At 34.8% G+C, this 19,929-nt stretch overlaps 1 protein-coding gene and 1 pseudogene across 11 annotated transcripts in view; both read right to left on the bottom strand.

Annotated features, from left to right (window-relative positions):
- The window catches only part of BIRC6 (baculoviral IAP repeat containing 6), a 227,097-nt gene that overhangs the window by 109,893 nt on the left and 97,275 nt on the right, over positions 1-19,929 (bottom strand). For 8 of the 11 annotated variants that reach the window (XR_013441642.1, XM_078056159.1, XM_078056150.1 and 5 more), the window contains 14 exons: positions 19,721-19,820; positions 16,661-16,875; positions 16,281-16,489; positions 15,479-15,825; positions 14,649-14,868; positions 14,011-14,144; positions 13,144-13,281; positions 11,515-11,642; positions 7,992-8,123; positions 6,960-7,175; positions 6,014-6,197; positions 5,239-5,394; positions 1,671-1,804; positions 879-1,032 (listed from right to left, as the gene is read on the bottom strand). Coding sequence is in view for 10 of the 11 variants with exons in the window: in XM_078056159.1 (XP_077912285.1) it covers positions 879-1,032; positions 1,671-1,804; positions 5,239-5,394; positions 6,014-6,197; positions 6,960-7,175; positions 7,992-8,123; positions 11,515-11,642; positions 13,144-13,281; positions 14,011-14,144; positions 14,649-14,868; positions 15,479-15,825; positions 16,281-16,489; positions 16,661-16,875; positions 19,721-19,820 (2,467 nt within the window). In the remaining variant the exon portion in view is untranslated. The remainder of the gene's footprint in view (positions 1-878; positions 1,033-1,670; positions 1,805-5,238; positions 5,395-6,013; positions 6,198-6,959; positions 7,176-7,991; positions 8,124-11,514; positions 11,643-13,143; positions 13,282-14,010; positions 14,145-14,648; positions 14,869-15,478; positions 15,826-16,280; positions 16,490-16,660; positions 16,876-19,720; positions 19,821-19,929) is intronic. The other 3 variants (XM_078056152.1, XM_078056154.1, XM_078056155.1) reach the window with 1 other exon arrangement.
- On the bottom strand, positions 2,897-4,199 carry LOC118552596 (large ribosomal subunit protein uL4 pseudogene; annotated as a pseudogene).

The raw sequence follows: 19,929 nt of genomic DNA, 5'->3' as shown, positions 1-19,929 counted from the left end.
TCCTTTTGCATAAAGGACGTCGTTTAAACACAACTGCTGAAACCTGAATGAGGTATGAGTGTTAGTACTAATGTTAATTTCCTAATTTTGACAGAACGTGCTTCCTGACTGCCATGTAGAAAAATGCCCTGATCTGTACAAAGAACAAATAAAAACAAAACGAAAACAAAGATTAGCAACTTACTCCCAAAGGGCTCAGGATAACAAATGTTCTTTACATCAAACTTGCAACTTTTCAGTAAAGGTATGACTGTTTCAAAATTTTGCAAAAGATTTTATTTTTAAAAAATATTCTACATGACTAGAAGAGTGCAAAAATAATATTCAGTGTGGTTTCATTCTGTTTACAAATAAAATACAAGTTTATTATTAGCAGTAAAAAAATAAAAGAAAGCACAATTAATTAAAATCACCGGCAATCCCACACAACTCACAAATATACTTTGCTAGGTGTTATTTTTGAGAAACAAAAGATGCCCCATAAATGGAAGCTCCTCCAACGTGAATGACACCAAAACATACGGCTCTGTCATTCTGATGGCATACCTGTGAAACTAAACCCTCTCAGCATATACTCAGGCTCATTTTCTCAAAGGCCAAAGCATACATAAATTTAGGACTTGTTTTAAGTATAGCACATGACTGGGCACCTGGGTGGCTCAGTCAGTTAAGTGTCTGCCTTCAGCTCATGTTGTGGTCCCAGGGTCCTGGGATCGAGCCCCACAGCAGGCTCCCTGCTCAAATGGGAAGCCTGCTTCTCCCTCGGCCTGCCGCTCCCCCTGCTTGTGCTTTCTCTCTCTGTCTCTCTGTCAAATAAAGAAAATCTTTAAACGAAAAAAAAAAAATAGCACATGACTTAAAATTTAACACACACTTACCCTGAGATACTGAAACACTAACTGTCTGTGATCCATTCTTCTCTGTGTTTGCAGGTGGCTTTGCTACAGGAATTCCAAGACCTCCAATGTAAGGGTTGTAATTGTAGGTGCCATAATCAGCACCCCAATAGTCATACCATGTACTGCTTATTGGCTTAAAAGAGTGGAAAAAAAATTGTGGTTTATTTTTACCTCTTCACTAAGAGTGACATTATTTACACTTTCTAAACTCATATGGGGCTACAAAATAAACATTCTCCCCACCCTTTAAATCACCAAAACACACTTAGGATCTTAATGATTTATTGGAATAGATTCATTTTATACCAAAATTTAAAAATACTTTATTTAGAACCTAAGAGATAAGTAGCATACTTAAAAAAAATCTCTTATACACAAAAAGAAGCAATATAACGTATTAGGGGTATATCTCCTTCAGAAAACATTGAATCTAATACAAAAGTAGAATCTGAAATAAACTGGGCTTAGAGGAGCTTAAATGCTGCTTCAGATTTAGTAAACTATAACTAAACTTCCCCATGCCTATTACTGGTGCTTACTAATATATAAGACAATAATTGTGGCTACATTAATAAAAGGGTACAAGTTTTCCTTATACTATTCTATTGGTATTAAAAAAACTACTATAGGACCTATAGCAAAATAATGAATTTTGAGAACAATGAATAATGGATTATATTATGTGATAAATATGTATACTTTCCTGTTTTAAGTGATTAAGCCAAAAGTATAAAATGAAATATTTTAATTGCAAAGAATAGCACATCATACCTTAAAAACTTTGGCTGCAAGAGGATCCTTTTCCAAATCAATATCTAAAGGATCAATGTCAACTTCCATTAGATCTTGAAGTAGCTCAAGATCAATTTCTTTATCTTTTTCCAAAGAAGAAAGAGGAGGTGCACCTTCAAATAATTGAAAATGATTTTGAGAGAGTATGCAACATAAAATTTAACCAATATATTGCTTTTATTTACAGAAAAAGTTATTTTACTGGTATGTAACATGTTTCTATTGCTTTAAAAATCTCTAAATTTTTATACTTGACAATTAAACATTAGTAAGTATAAAAATGTATCACTCTAGGACATACAATTAAAAACACCATGCAATGATATTTGACTTCCTTGGGAAAAAGACCATGGAATTAGCCCTTGTTGAATTAGGTTGCATAAACTTTGTTATTTTTTTAATGAGAAAAAGTATATAACTTTATTGAAAACATTTAGTGTATACACCATGTTCATGAACTGAAAAATGCAATTTCAATTTCATATGGATGTTGATCTTTCTCAAACTGATCTATAGATTCAGTTGGGTTTCATTCACAATCTCAAAGGGATTTTTTTATTGGTGGAACTTGACAAGTGGATTCTAAAATTTATATGGAAGAGCAAGGACCAAGAATAGATCTTAGGGAGTCCTAAAATAGGGGTGACAAAGTGGAAAAATAAGTTGTGGTATAGTCAATGGCTCACTATACAGCAAGGAGAAGGAATGGAATGCCCTACAGCTCTACACGTTCATTTGAACAAATCTCAGAAACATAATATTGAGTGAAAAGGCAAGTCACAGAAGAATAAACACGGTATATGATTCCATTTACATAAAATTCAAAAACACGCAAAACCAATACAAACCTAGGTAATATAATTACAAGGCAAAGCAAGGGAATGATTCAGACAGTACAGTGTTTTCTCCACTGGGGAGGGGCACAGCAAGGGCTTCAAAGGAAGTGGTATCCATTTCTTAAATGGGAGGATGGAGGGAGTTTCATTTCTAGAATCAACATTACTCATTTTACTACCTCCAATATGTAAAGCACAATGTTACATCCAATATTTCAGAAAATGATACCCAGTATTAAAGTGAAAAGCAAAGAAAATTTAAGTCATACGACTGTTATTCAACTTTCTTTTTTTTGCCTTTGATCATCTTTATTCAAAATTAGCTATCCAAAATGATCTGACAATTATAGAATAAACAAATTTCAGTTTTTATACAGCAGGCTTCTTTTCTTCCGTGGTAGCTTTCTTTTCTGCAGGCTTCTTCACAGCTGCTGGTTTCTTGGTAGCTGCAGCCTTTTTTTTTCTGCGAAAGGTTTCTTCTGCTTCTTCACACCCTTCACACCAACAGCCTTCTTTTCCCTTCTTCCCCATCATAGGCTTCTTGCCTGGAACCCCCTTCTCATCTGATTTGGCTTCTGAGGCTGCTGCCGCCTTATCCATCCAGAGCTTGTGACTCTTGGCCTAGCAAAGAATGGTGTTCTGGCATACGGTCTTTGCATAGGGGTTTAGCTTTGATAGGATTCTTGGGTTTTTCAGTGGATTCTTCTTCAGGACTCTGCGATGAATCCTCTTGCATGGTGCTCGGAGGGCTCGTTGGATCTCTGGGCTTTTCAAGATTCTGCTAAGGCCTGTATTAAGAATCTTGTGCACGGGAAGGTTGTAGTTACTCTTGAGAGAGGCAGCCTTATGCCAAGTGCCATACAGACTGTCTACTTGCAGAAAGTACTTCCAGTCCAAATGTAGAAACGTCACACATGCCCACCAGGGGCATGTTTCAAAATGTTCAATTTGCTTACATTAGGTAAAGTAATTCCAGGGATGGTTCTGAAAGGCTTTGATGATACCACTGTCCTCATTATAGATGATGCAGATCCCCTGTGCTGGATAAAACAACGGTTTCTCATTTTGCTATTGCCAGTTCTCATTGACTGAGAGTCACAGACCTTTTTGATATCATTTTAGGCTTTAAGTTTTTTAAGAAGCAAAATAGACTCCTTGGTCTTCTTGCAGCCATCAACTTTATCTTCAACCACCAAAGGAAGTTCAGGAACTTCCTCAATATGATGACCTTTAGACACGACCAGCGCTGGGAAGGCCAAGGCAGCCTGGGCAAAGCAGATGGCATATCACTTCCGTGTCGTGTTCATGCTGTGATGCCAACGGCGCCAGGTTTTGTTTGGTACAAACATGCAGGCCCCACGACACATATTTCTAAAAGCACCCTTGGCAGAACGGTGAGTCCCACCACCTCAAACTCTGGGGATTCGAGTTCTGCCAGTATCCCAAGACTCAGAACTGGTTTGATGACTTGCTAATTCACTAACAGCTGTCTGTTGTTTTTGCACAAGTTGGTATGAACAAAGTTCACAATTTCAGGTCAAATCGGAGCCCTGAACACAGGAGGCAAAGTAACATTTTTGCCAGATGATTCCCCCTTTTCAGAGTACACTGTTATCAGTGAATGAGCACACGCCATCACGGGGGTAGGAGAGGGTTATGCTCCTCTCAACCCGGCAGCTCCTACAGGAAAAGCTGCTAATCACCTTATTTTTCCATTCTTTATTTAGAAATTATTTTGCTCTCAGATGTCTCAAAGATCTTTACTAAACTTCTATGCCTTACAATAAACCTCAATAAACCTTACTTTCCCAACCTTCTCACCCTCTTATTCAACATATAGAATGCCTAGCACATGCCAGCCTGTACTAGGGTTTGAGTATGTGAAGATTAATAAAACAAATTTCTGCTCTCCAATAAATTAATTGAAGTCCAGAGATGAGGATACACTACAGAAATTAAACCAACTATAGCACGGTAAGTACTATCACAAACGATCTAGAGTAGACGGCAGCACCAAAGGCAGTCTCCAACGCTGTTGCTGGTGCTGGTGGAAAAAGCTTATTGGAGGAGGACAAGCTTTATGTGAATCTTAGATAAGGAGTTCATCTTGCAAACAAGAGAAGGAAGTCTATTCCAGATAAAGGGAATATCACATAAAAAGGCTAAAATGATTAGAGAACATAAGACTGAGAAATGACATACGGGTGAAATGACCACAGCCCCTGCAACATACACGGCAGTAACTAAAATACCCTCTTCGAAAAGTAAGGAGCAAAGACTGTATACACTAAGATACACATACAGTTTTTAAAAAGGCAGAAAACACAGAAAGAAAAAAGAAAGAAAATTCACCGAAAAAGCTGGATCTTAAAGAGTAAGAACTTTTAACTTTGCTATTTTCACCAATGTGTATCTTTAACTGTTTTCTAGATTATATTTTCTTCAACACAGCCAAATCAAACCATACCAAAATAATTAGGACATTATGAAAGGATAGTGTTTCATTATAACAAGCATTCATTCAGAGAATCAAACTGAAACATATTTATTATATTTAACTAATGTGGTTACTAAGGCCAAAGCCCTAAGACAAAAATACGAAAATTAATTATCTACGTCACTAAAATTCTTAATTTCAAAATATATTTTCATTAAAAAAAAAAAAAGAGTGCCAAGACTATCTTAAATAAAATAGAATTTAAGGAATGTACCTGTTATATCATGTGTCAAAGGTTCATCTATAGTCTCCAACAACTGAACCGAAGACTGCTGCAGGGAGTCATCGGAGTCCCCGGCTGTTGCAGCTACGTCATCGCTCACTGCTCCCTCCTCCATGGCTTCTGCAGCTACCGGAGCCAGCAACTCCCCTGCACGAAAGAAAACAGTCCTGTCTTAATAATTTCTTACCAGACCTCTAAAGCATATTAAAGCATATTTTTCCTCCCGTTTAGAGAATGACGGCATGTATGTGCTACAAACTATAAAAGAATCCGAGGCAAAATATTCCCCACCTACCTAAGGAAATGCTAGGACCCACTGCACTACCTTCAAATGTTAAAGACAAGTAACTAGTATGTTTACACAAAATGTGTAATATGAATCACTTCACATATATTAACTCACTTATTCAAAACAACTTTATAAGGAAGGTACTATTATTGTCCTTACTTTACAGATGAAAAGATTAAGGCACGAAGAGTCCTCAAGGCCACATAAAGTACTAATAAGCAGCCTATTACTGATATTAATAATGAAACCGACTAGCTATAATATTCCTTTGCTTTAACAACCTAACTCCTCCATAAAGACTTAACATTTATACATGTCAACATAATTAAATACAAAAGTAATTCTAAATAGTTGCTACTGCTGTAATACTAAACAGACCTTTTTCACTTTGGGGGGCTACAGTTTCTTTTAAATGTTACTTATTCAAGCTATGACAAGCTTATTTGGACATACTATGAAAACGGAATCCGGACAAACCTGCTAATATATCCTGTAGCATACAAGTTAAGGAATACTGAGCCCAAGCACCACCCCAAGATATATCTCCTCTATTGAAGTCAGTTCCAACCAAAAGTAAGAGTAGTCTTTCCAGTTGAGGTTCATTCACAATCTCACACAGATGTATAGTTGGCCTCGTGGCATTTGCAATACGTGCAAGAACCTGCAATACATTTTATGAAATTATAGCAATTACATATGTTTTCTCTAAAAGCAAACTGTTGGAATAATACTTTTCACTGATGAGATATGTTTTTGGTGTCAAAACAATTGCTTGAGATGAAATACAAAGAAATGTATTTTCATGATCAAATATTAAAATCTCATTAAAAACTGTGGAATAGTGGGGCGCCTGGGTGGTTCAGTCGGTTAAGTGTCTGACTTGTGATTTCAGGTCAGGTCACAATCTTATGAGTCTGGGTTGTGAGATCAGCCTGCTTTGGGCTCCGTGCTCAGCGAGGAGTCTGCGTGAGCTTCTCTCCCTCTGCCCCTTCCCCCACTCACATGTGGAATAGTTAAAAATAATTTTTAAAAACAATGAATACGCTACAAGAAAGCCTTCAGGGTATTAAAACCCCTTCATTACCATAATGACACTTATTTGTATATTTCCTATTTTAATTAATAGAGAAAAGGCAGCTTGGAGATAGACATACCCACCTTATGTACATTTCAAATCTCCATTAATTTAGTTTTAACTAGGTTAAAATATAAATCACATCTCCTAAGAAATCACATCTCTTAAGTAAGTGACAAAATATTTTTTAAGTCTTTCAAGGCACAATAAAAAAAACCTGACTTACATAAGGAAAACCAATAAAAGAACTATTACTACTCTTAATCAAAAACCAATTAAAGTATGCAACCTTTCTTTTTCTTACCCTCTCAGCCTGTAATTATAAATTATGCCTATTAGTTTACTTACCTTACAAACAAACAGTAAGAGATCTGCATGACATGTAAAATCCATGGAAAGGAGAAACAGCGTAAGTTTCTGCACTACTGAAATACAACGTTCATGGGCCAGGGTAAATGGAAGTGGTTCTATCTCTGCACTTTCTTTTGTTGTTGTAACTTCTGTGTCTAAATTAGAACGGGACCATTCTGCTGTCCGACGTAACCGAATTAAATCCTTGAAGTGCTGCATAGAAAAATTTACTATTTTTAAATCAGTATTTACTGAATGAAAATTCTTTCAGTATAAATTTGTTTATGGAATGAAAATATTCACTCAAAATTCACAAATTCTACAGGATAAAATTTTAGATAAACCATAAGCTTCAAAATAAGATTATTAAAAGTTCTACTGACCAATATACCTAAAGTCCTGTTGAGAGTAAAGTACAGGATATATAATAGAATTCCAGAAAAGTGAAATTCTACATTAAGACTACATTAGGTCAGATCTAACATCTTGAATAACAATTACCAAAATATCCTAAACATAATTCATAAAAGGTGGATGGATAAAGAAACCTATGTAACGTAACTTTAAGTATAGGGTATTATCTCAAAATTTGACGGAATAACTATAACTTCATATTTATAGAAAATGATAAACAAAACTGGTTGCTATACGTGTTAAAAAATACATGTTAAGTTGTATTTTAAAATTTTATTTAAAAATCAACAGATTTAATTTTCTTAGAAAGAACACATTAAGAAAACTATACATTTCCCTGAATCTTTTATCTTCAATTTACTGGCATGCAATCCACTTTAAAGGAAGCACACTGGAAACATAATGTAAGTCCATTTCCTTGAGCTACCTTCCCTCAAAAAAAAAAGGGGGGGTTAGAATAGATTTTTTCATTAATAAGCAGAACAGCAAAACTTTAAGTTTCTTATCATTATTAAAAATATTTAACTACTCAAAAAAAATAAACTACTCAATTAAAAATATTAAAAAGGAAAGTGACTGTTCCAAAATAATTACATTAAAAAGTGAAAATCGTACCTTTGAGGTAGCCTGCTTTAGTTTTGCTTGCTCTACCAGAAGTTTATATGATGATCCTTTGTTACTTTGTATTTTTTCTTTTTCCATCTGTTCCACCAAAGCTTTCTGTTTAGCTTTTAATAGGTTAAGTTGCTTTAAAAAAAAAAAAAGAGGAAAATTAATCTAACTTTTTAACCCAAATTAACCTAACAGTGTTAAAAACAACAAAGTAAATTATTATATGCTTCACAGATTTCATACATCCGACTAATGGAATAAATAATTCCCTGAAAGATTTAGTTTTAACTCTGTTGCTGATAAGTCATTTCCAAATCCCAACTGATCTCTCCATGTTATGATTAAGATGTAATTCCTCATCCATGGCAAAAGGGAAGTAAGTGGGAAACTTTTTGTAAGCCACTAATGAGACTGATAGATATTTTCTGGAGGAAAGTAAGTGTTTTTAAATATATGGGCAAAACATTTTTATTGCACAATATTCTTAGCTTTGTTTTTATGGCAATCTCCCTCAAGAGTAGTACATTTTTTAGAATGTCTATGCTCTTTATTAATTAAAAAATTTATCAAGATAACTGTAGATATGTAGTTATAAGAAATAAGAGAGATCTCTTATACACTTTACCCAATTTCCTCCAAAGATAACAATTTGTAAAGCTATAATACCACAACAGAGTACTGACACTGTAAAATTTCACCAATTTTATTCAGATTTCTCCAGTTTCATCTCTACTCATTTGAGTGTATGTCTGTTTGTGCACTAATTCTACATATGTGTGGACACATGAACCACCACTACAGTATCATCACCACTAGGTTCTCTCATGCTGTCCTTTTATATTGCCCACCCATGTCCCTCCTATCCCATCTGCCCAATCCCTAACCCCTCACAAACACTAGTCAGTAGCAATTGACCAAAACAAAGAAAAAAAATGTCTGCAAAGAAGACCTTAAAAATCCACTGAATGACTTAACCACATCTCCATATAAGGCAGAACATTACTCTAAACAGAAAGTCACTAAAAAGTAATAGCCATAATTATAAATGAATAATTTAGTTAAGAACTTAATAAACCTACTTCTTCAGAGAACATTCCTTAATTTCTATTTTTGATAAATATTTTTGTTATCAGGAAAAAAATAAACTAATATAAAGAAATATTCCCTGGGCTGTAATCTCCATATATGAAGAAAAATGTATCCTAAATTAAAAACAGCATGCACATTTATTAGATAATCAACATATGTGTAAGAACTACTATAAATCAGTATTTTCAGAGAACTGTCCTAAAAGTTCTACAATAACCACGTTGACAGTTACAATAAAAAAATAATTTTTAATTTATTTCAAAATAACCACAATCTTAGTCAGCAACTTTAATTACTGTAAAAAGACATTTTTTCCCTAAACTATTTGAGAATAAGTTGGCAACCTAATGGCCAGCCAACTTGAATATTTTAGTGTCTACTTCCTAGAAACAAGATCCTTTCCTGCAAACCATGATAAAACCATCAAAATCAGAGAATACTGCTACACGACTACCAACTATGCCTCACACCCCACTTTCAGTTTTGCCAGTCCCAATAATGTCTTTCACAGTAAAGAATAAAATAGTAATATTTTACTAAGAAAAATCTACTGGGATTATACTCTAGGTTTGTTTTCCAACTTCATATCCTAAATTAAATACAGCAAGCATAAATGTTAAGTGTTCAATAAAATTAGCTGATTTTGAAAGGATGCAAATTATTACCACCTAAAATTAGTTAAGAGTCAAAAAATAAAAGAGTTGAGGGAAAAGCTTCACATCATTTTTCCTGCAAAAGATCAAACAGTTAGCTCACAGTTGAAAAACCTGTAAGTGAAAATAAATAATTTAGTGCTAAGCCCATGTTTTTAAGGACTAAAGCTTTCACAAACTTGTCAGATCCGAAGGATTTTCATATAAACTCTATTACAGTTTAAATCAATTATACAAATATTTATTGACAACACACTAGGCTCCATACTACGTATCAAGGATATAGTATTTAACTTTGTATATACCGTAAGAGAAAGAGAAAGACCCATTTTAAAAAGTAGTAATAATAAAGTAATGGCTCATAAGAATCTGACATCAGCTATAAATTCACTTCTACACAGTAAAATGCATATCAAACAAATTCTATGTGCAATTTCAAAAGGAATCATGGAACCAAGGGAGAAAAAAAGCAGATATATGCACAGGTGTCCTGTATTAAAAACCACATTCTAATACATGACTTTGTGTGAAAGAAAGACTGAGTGTGAGTACATGCAAACGTTTGCATGATAAGCAGAAGAAGAAACATATATGTGCATTTGTCTGTATTTCAAAAAGAAAAAACCAACGCTAAAGGGTTCATCAACAGGCAAATGGATAAAGAAATTCTGAAACATTAATGGAATAGTGGTCAAGAATAAAAGAAGAACCACTGATATAATCAATATGGATGAATCTCAAAAAAATCATTTTGAGCAAAAAACGCCAGGTATAAAAGAGCACTCTGCATGACTCCTAACAATACTTTAAGAAATGATTTACTCACAGTGAAACTCACGTATTTCATGTTAACAAAATAAAAGAATTCCTACCAAATTTATGACGAATATAATCAAAGGATAAAGTATAGGACACATGGGGAATATACTGTATGGGGTACTATCCTAATTTGGAAAACAGAGAAGACCTCTTTGACGAAGTGATTATAAACTAATGCCTAGTAAGTTAGGTTATCTAAGCAAAAGAGTATACTATGTGGTTGGGGGTTGGTGGGGAGAGAAACTTACCACATGCAAAAGTCCTGGATGAGAAAACTGGGATTGGTGGTTCATGAATTCAAATTCAATATGGCTAGACTAAAATTCAAACCTGTAAGTTACCAAGAGGGACCCATGATAGACACCCTGAAGCCATGTTAAGGACTGTGACCTTCAAGCACAGGTCTACTGGAAGCTATTAAGAATTCAAGAAAGAAAGGTAAGATAGGGATTGAGAAAGAACAAAGAGAGACACCTTATGACTAGACAAAGAAAAATGATGGCCTCTTACTTAAAACAGTATTAATAGAGATGGGAAGAAGTAGACACTTTATTTTTTTAAGATTTTATTAAAATTTATTCATCTGACAGAGATACAGAGAGCGAGCGAGCATGAGCTGGGGCAAGGGGGAGAGGGAGAAGCAGGCTTCCCGCTGAGCCAGGAGCCCAATGTGGGGCTCGATCCCAGGACTCTGGGATCATGACCTAAGCTGAAGGCAGATGCTGAACCATCTGAGCCACCCAGGTGCCCCAAGAAGTAGACACTTTAAAGGACCTCACCAAAAATCCATTAACTACAAATTGTTGCCATCTTACAAATAAGGAAGCTCAGTCTCAAAACTGTTAAAACAATTTCCCTAAGTACCTCCCTAAATAGCATACCTAACATCTGATAACAAGTCTATCTTATGCAACCTAAAGCAATGTTCTCAAACATTAAAATTAAAAAAGCATATTGAAAATTACCTGTTTATGATGAACTAGCTGCTTTCTGATTTTTCTGGAATATAATCTATCAAGGCTACTACTGCCTTTGGAAGACCTATTTATGCTCTGAGTGTGCAGATTATTGTTAATAAAACTCCACTGGTTACCTATAAGAGCAAGAAAAAGTGTTATTAGTAATTCTATTAAATGTGATTTTAAAGTACTTTACATACCCAGAAAACACAAATTTATAAATGTGTCAATCACGACAAAGCAGTTTTAAAGAAAATGAACCATTATAAAGAAATCGGTAGTAAGATCTGACCCTAGAAAGTCTAATCTAGACCCTAAATGACTTTAAGATCAGAGTTTTCTGTCTCTAATCTTTCCTTTAAGATAACAGCTATCTTTCTCCACAATTGTTTTAAGATTAATTTTTGTAGAACACACCTCTGAGGTAACTCAATTCAAACAACAACAAATGCTCACTACTGCCTATATCAAACCCATGGTTTCGTGTAAGGACCCAAAAAGAGGATATTCAATAATCTGACTTAATGACTGCAAAAATAAGTTCAAAAATCACGCTGTGTAGCTCTACTTTTTCTCATTTTTAAAAATGTGTCCAGACTATTACTTCAAGTATCATTCTTCTGCTCAACATCACATTTGACCCATCTCCATTACTTAACCTAAAGACATCTTTTCCTATTATCTACTATCCATTTCTTAAGTCAGTTCAAATTCTTCAAAACCTACAAAAAATGTCTTCCACCAATGTGTTTCCAGAGTATCTGAATGATATAAATAAAAACTAAGATCTCCAATACTGTAATATTCCAAGTTTATATGGTAGTTACACACAACTGTATAGATACCTCTATATCCTATGAGTGAACTGACCCATAGACTCTAAATATTTAAGACATTTTCCCTCTACATGGAAAAAATTCCCCACCCTTTTCCCAAACATAATGTGCACCATAACCAATTGATTCATCTATCTATAAAACACCTCGAGGGACCTTTTTTTAATATTAGAATCCTGACAATGTGTAAAATTAAAAATTTATGGCACTTAATGGCTGTATTTAGATATAAGATGTAGGTATTTCAAAACCTTTATGAAAAGTGTTGTTAGCTTGGAAGTAGGGAAGAAAATAATTTGTCTTGCAGTTGGATTTCGTTTAATTTAAAAATTTTTCTATGCCTCAAATATTTATGAGAAAGACTGAAACTCAAAAAAAAAAAAATCTGAGAATTTCCATATCTAAGCATAAAAGCTCTTTATACTTAATTAGAACTCTACTTCATAATGACAAATAGAATGACACACTACACTCAAAGAACATAAAGAACTCTTCCCAGACTTCCTCCTCATAAATTCACTTACATGTATGGTATTAGAAAGTGTTTAAATGAGCATGGGAAAAAAATCTCATGAAGGACATGCTTGTATCTAGAAACTAAAAGTCATGCTCAGATAAGGGGCTTGTCCAATAAGTCCCTCAAAAATAAGTTCTATCCTTAAAACAGATTCCTAGTAAATTTAATTCACATTTTACATAAATTACATACAGCTGGAACCTCCAGGCCAATAGCCAGTTCTGGAACAACCGCGTAGTCACTCAAAATCCCCACCAACAGATTATTATAAACTTCTGATACCTGTCAGAAACCTCTCCCTGTCTTTACCATTCAGAGGCTTTTTTGCAGCTGCTGCTTCATCTTCAACAGTGGCCACATAATCCAGCAACCTGGACACCAGCATCACAACCCAACTGATCATGGGAATATCTAGTACTCCTATACACAGATGACAGTGGAAAAAATAATCAGGTGACTCTAAGAGTTCTAATGAAGTCTGAGAAGATAATTATGAGATAAAACATTTTATAAATTCAAAATATACCATTATCACTACTAACATTAATATTTATTTATAATAAGCCTCAAAACTAGAACCTATGACCACAAATTGACAAACACATTGAATCTAACGGAAGACAAATGTTTTATGGTATGAAAATAGATTCTTGATTATAGGTTGAATCCAAGAGATAATAATTTATAAACTAGGAAACAAGGTATAAGGTCCTATTCTTAGACTTCCAGGTAACTAAATAAAAAAATCTCTCTTTCCCAATCATACAGTTTTAAACTAAGTTCTAAAGTTTTTGTTCCAATAACAATTTTGTTGCTCAAATGAAATACATTATGAATGATGAGAAAAGCAACTGTGCCTAAAATTGAGACTTATAATTAAAAGAGACTGATTTTCATTGTAACAGTACAGCAAAAACATAATAGTTCCCAAGTTCAAAATTCAAATAATGAAAACATAATAGATTTATAAAGCAATAATCATATGGCAGTCAATCACATGAAAGCCTACATTCTTAAAAGTCTATAGCATAAAAGTATTAACAAAATGTACAGTGATATTAAAATAAGTACTTCACACTAGCCATTTTATAAAAGCAGTATTTATAGGAATCTTATGTTTTTACTAAAGACGACCACTTTAAATGATACCTTCTGTCCTCCTATGCATGGGTAACTGTGGCTGAAGAGGTGACAATAAATTATCCAACAGATTAAGTAAGCTTTCTAATACTCCACTATTACTAAGTGATCTTTGACCAATGCAGGAAAGTAACATGAAGACCCTAAAAAAGAGATATGAGTAAAATACCAGTTTGAATCAATATGCTCATTTAAAAAAATAATTCACACTGAAATTTAATAGACAAATGACAGGATATGTGGTTCTTAGCACGATTTATATCTGGAGCTACGATGTTAAAATTAGCTCTTTTCAAACTCTTGGTTCTATTTCCTAACTATATCCATAAGAAATCAAGCAGAGAATTTTATCATAGTCTCAAAAGAATACACTTAACACATAAAGTAACATAATCTGTTAGGAAATACTAGTAAACACAGATCTACGAACTCCACAGATGCAGCCAGGAAACTAAAGAATGTAGTCTAGTTGTATCATGTATAATCTTCTTCAATATGTGCTTCACTGGGCATTCCCAAACCCTGGAAAGACGTGCTTCATTTCTCTGCTCAGGATCGAGCCACATACACAGAATTTCAAAATCTGAACCCTAACTGTGAAAAGTAGAAATTACTAATAAAAACAACTCCAATATTTTCTGACCTACCTATCTTGCGGAAAGATGAGAAGCTGCTCTGAATTGTACAACTCCTGAAGAACATTAGAAAGAAACTGACCCCACCATCTTTCACCACCACAGAGCTGAACAAGTAGAAGGCCAGTGTGCAACCGTATCTTGGGGGTTCCACTGATGCACAAGTGTTTAAAAAGCTCTTCACAGGCCTGGGCATGAAATGTGCTCTGCAAAACTGCAGGAACAGAGTGTCCTATTACAAGAGAAAGCAATAAAATTTCCTATGTAAGTGTATGCTGTAGTATCAGTAGGGGCATACCTAAATACGCTTTCTTTACCAGCAACCAGTAACCAATTACATTCTATTTATTTTGCTCTTCATTGATTTATTCTTCCTATGTAGAATTTTAATTGTTAAATACTGGGAGAGGACAAAAGCTAGCATCTGAATCAACTGTATTTCTTATGTGTGGCATTGGGTGATTCAGAGAGTTGAGTATGTATGTTTGTGTGTGCATGCGTAATGATCAAAAATAGCTCTTGATTAGAAAATGACAGTATATTGTTAGCAATTTATTAAGAGTTTTCACAGTAACAATATTTAATATTTTGCCAAACTAAATGATGTACCACATCGAAAGCAAAGACTCAAGAAAAAAAATAATCGAAAATCCATTTAAAACAAAAAAAAAGGGAGAAATATGGGGAAAAGAAGGGGTTAACCTACAAACACATTTCGTAAATACATTAGAAAGAATATCAAAATGAACAATACTAGGAAATACTAACACAACAACAAAACATGCAACAAAATCATACCAAACACATTTCCAGCATTTAAAGAACTGAAGCCAAATACAAACCATTGGAAGAGTGAAGGAGACTGAGTAAAGTGTCCAATAAATATCTGATGATGGTACGCAACTGCTCTGTGGAAGACGTTTGAATTAAATCTTTTGGATCTGACGTTTCACTTAACATCTTCCGACTTGCACCAAGAGCTACTTTGAGCCTCTGCACCGCATTATGGGCCAAATTCAGTTGAAGCTGTAGCTGAATACAATCTTGATAGGAAGAAAAAACTCTACTGTCTTCTTCAACTGCCTTGTCTGGTTTTCGCAAAAAGTACTGTGCATTGTTAGCACTGTTAAGAGGAGGAAGATCGATACTTTGCAAAAGAGTTTCCAGTCGATGACAAGCTAAGTTATACCTGTAAATAAAAAATAAATGTACAAAATAATTCCTGCAACGTTCCGTTTTATATATATTTACAAACATACACTAAAAATTAAATCTCTAAAACATGTTAACAACCATTAAAAAGAATTAGTCAATTGTTAAGTACTAAATAAATGAAGCCAATTATCTAATCACAATATTTTAATTTATCAAATATTGTAACATTCTAGCTTCCTACTTTCTTTTGTTCTTTTCCTTTTCTTTTTTAAAGTTTATTTTTTTAGTAATCTCTACACCCAACGTGGGGCTCGAACGCCCAACTCCGAGATCAAGAGTCCCATGTTCCTCTGACTGAGCCAGCCAGGTGCTCCATCCTTTTGTTCTTTTCTATACATCTATGCAAAGACATTTCTTGAAAAATATATGTAAGACATAAAACATAAAGGGTCTCAGTAAGATTAAAATATACTGCAATTTTCTAATAACCTGCACTGTATATCCTCCTGTAGAGCAACCATCATTGCTAAATGCTGGTCAATTTCTGGTTGGTTTGCAGATTCACCCTCTCCCCTTAAAGGATCATGCATTAACTTCAGTTCGCTTTCCCAAGGCAAGATATACGTATGACCGTAGTAAAATCCTAGTGGGATTTTGGCTCTGGCATTTGTACTTCCATAACGTCCAATGACAGTGATCTGGAAAAAAAAAAAAAAAAAAAAAGAATATACACACATATCCATCTGCAAAAATAAAATTGTGAGCAATGTATTTAAGAAGATATACTTTTTAATTATATGTCCGAGTATCTTTCATAACTTGTTGGAAACATGGAAAACATATCAATTCATTGTCTTGAAGTTCTTTACCTTCATAAATCTGCACACAGGAGGTGGTATCAAATCATGCAGAATTAGTGAATGGGTGCTTATATCAGTTGCCACTACCAGACGCCTCCCATCCACCTCTTCTCCTAATGTCCAAATGTCAATTGACAAGGAGGCCAAGTCTCCACAAGTGGGAATCAATACATCTGTCAACAGTATTGGTCTGCCAAAATCCAAGGTCACAAATCTCCTTGCTCCTATCAGAGAGACAGAGCAAGAGTTGACAAAAACCACCACTGTTTCAATTAACCAAAAGATGCATTCAAAAACAGTTGGGAACATGCATCTTAAAATATGAAATCAGGGCGCCTGGGTGGCTCAGTTGGTTAAGCGACTGCCTTCGGCTCAGGTCATGATCCTGGAGTCCCTGGATCGAGTCCCGCGTCGGGCTCCCTGCTCGGCAGGGAGCCTGCTTCTCCCTATGACCCTCACCCCTCTCATGTGCTCTCTCTCTCTCATTCTCTCTGTCTCAAATAAATAAATAAAATTAAAAAAAAAAAAAATATGAAATCAACTTACTAAACTACAAAAAGATGGGAGGGAAAGTAAATAAGTAGCCCTCAAAAATTTTCTGAAACCTCAATCCATGCTAGTTAAGACTTAAGTAAAAAGCATACAAGAGTAAGTTTGTTATTGTGATAGCAATCAACTGTACATACAAGCTTAATTTAAAACATTAGAGTTGAAAAACTGTATTATCAAAAATAATATATGGATTAATTCTAAAAAATATCTATGTGATCTTCTTTCAGTCATCTGGTCATTTTTTTTAAATTTCCCAATAGATGCATTAATGATATCAAATTATATGCTTGATTTTAGTTTTCTCAAGCCTTGTTTAACTTCTTACAGAGTTAGATCTCACACTGTGGCTCTGATGTAAAGTAAAAGTACAAGGCGGAAATCACACGTAGTCATTACTACCACTAAAAAAATCCCTTAGGAAGGTCCTCCAATAAAGAGAGACACAGCTTATCTCAAATAATGTTTTTGCCCAGGTATTGACACATCACTGTCTCTTCAGCTACTTAGTACCAGGTGAAGTCGATGGCTTACTCTCAAGGGCCACACTAAAGTGTGGCCCCAGAGACTATGGACTCTGAGAAACAGAGTTTCAGAGGGGAGGGGGGAGGGGGGATTGGTTAGCCGGTGATGGGTATTAAGGAGGGCACGTACTGCATGGAGCACTGGGTGTTACACGAAAACAATGGATCGTGGATCACCACATCAAAAACTAATGATGTATTGTATGGTGACTAATATAACATAATAAAATTTAAAAAAAAAAAGAAAAAAGAAAAAAAAGTTTAAAAACAGATATGGGAGGGGTGCCTGGGTGGCTCAGTCGTTAAGTGTCTGCCTTCGGCTCAGGTCATGATCCCAGGGTCCTGGGATCAAGCCCCGCATCGGGCTCCCTGCTCCGTGGGAAGCCTGCTTCTCCCTCTCCCACTCCCCCTGCTTGTGTTCCCTCTCTGGCTGTCTTTCTCTCTGTCAAATAAATAAAACCTTAAAAAAAAAAAAAAACAGATATGGGAATGGATGTAGAAATATATATTCATAGCAAAATAAAACATGAATTAAATGTACAATAGAGGTCTGTTAAATAAGTTATGATACATTTATATTACAGAATACACAAAGCAGCCTTTTAAAATAATTTTGTTGAGTATATGTTACTTACAGGGATAGATATTTATAATATATTGTAAAATATTAAAAAGCAAGCCTATTGCAATTAAAAAAAAAAAATAAAGTGTGGCCCCAGTATGCCTCTTTGTGTAAGCACTAGAATCACACTCAGCATGGTTGAGATGCTCACACTCATGAAAGGTAAAAATGATCTGAGAGGAATGGAAAAAGAGCAGATTTCCATCTCTCATCTCATACACATTTCGGAATAAGACCAATTAGTCAAACAGTAGACAGAATCATTAATAATAGAATTATTTTTCTTCTTTACCAGGTTGGGGTGAGGAGGACTTAATAAACTTAAGAGCTGCACTGTACAGTGAAGGGACCCAACTAAACGGCTAAACCCATGCTATTTTCAATGGAGCTAGTTTAGTAGAAAAAGGTAGTTACCAATACTTTCCTAAACAGAAAAACCATTAAAAAACAACATAATTCTATAATCTACAGTCAATTCCATTGATAAAAAGCAAACTGCAATGTAAACAACTGCTCACATTTCATAACACTGCACCCCAACAAGTCAATTCTAAATGTTACAGACACTAATGGCGATACCAGTGAAGGATTAGTTGAATAGAAAACATCAGGAAGAATTTTATTTTATTATTTTTTTAAAAACTCTCTTTTCCAAAGAAGAAACAGCCCAGTGCAATAAAGCAAATATGGTTCAACTATTCATATGATGAAAGGTGACACAGTATGCATTACATTCATATTATTCTCTGCTATAAAACACAGAAGGATTCTGTTGAATTCTGCTGCAGCTCAAGCCGAGAACTAACAGTTTGGTAGGATTATAAGGTTAAAATTGCCCATGGTTTACTATGTAAACGTGCTCTAATTGAAAGCACCTATCCCAGTCACAGGTCACTAGCACAGAAGTATGACTACAAACTTGGGTAAAATTTGAATTATCGAGACCATGGAGTGTTATTAATCTTACTCACAGTTACTAAGATCAGCAGTAATTCTATCTGCTATTTTCTGGAAATGGTTTCAACACCAGAGTGCTGGTCTTAGGATACTGAACTGTAATTTCTAGTGTCATGATAACTGAGCAGCTACAATGGAAGTAGATACTTATGTCCATCACAGTTCAACAGGCAAGATTCACATACAGGTCAGATTCAGGGTCTGGATAAAACTGCCACCCTACCCAGCAGCACTCCTGCATTCAACATGGTGAGCACACAGATAAGCCTCATATAGTGCTTATTATTGGTAAAATGTACTTACCCAGGAACAGATGGGATTTATTTGCAAAGTAAAATCAAACTATAGAAAATTATTAAGACTCAAAGGGCTGACAGACGAGGCAAGAAAAAATATTTTAAGAAAGTTGAAGATTACCTGAATGCATTCGCTCTATAATAATGGACTGGTGGGGTGGAGGTTGAAGAAAATGTGAAGCATGAGAAATTGCGAGAGCTAGACCAGAACCAAGTGGATTCTAGAAAAGAAAAAAGTATAACTCTATATTGATATTACTCTTGCTCTATACAAGCTAATAGCCGTAATATCAAACTAACAAGTCTCATTTCCTGCTGTATATTCTGTAA

This window comes from Halichoerus grypus, chromosome 10, assembly GCF_964656455.1.
Source record: "Halichoerus grypus chromosome 10, mHalGry1.hap1.1, whole genome shotgun sequence".
Classification (NCBI taxonomy): domain Eukaryota; kingdom Metazoa; phylum Chordata; class Mammalia; order Carnivora; family Phocidae; genus Halichoerus; species Halichoerus grypus.
This window is presented reverse-complemented; position numbering and strand designations above follow the sequence as displayed.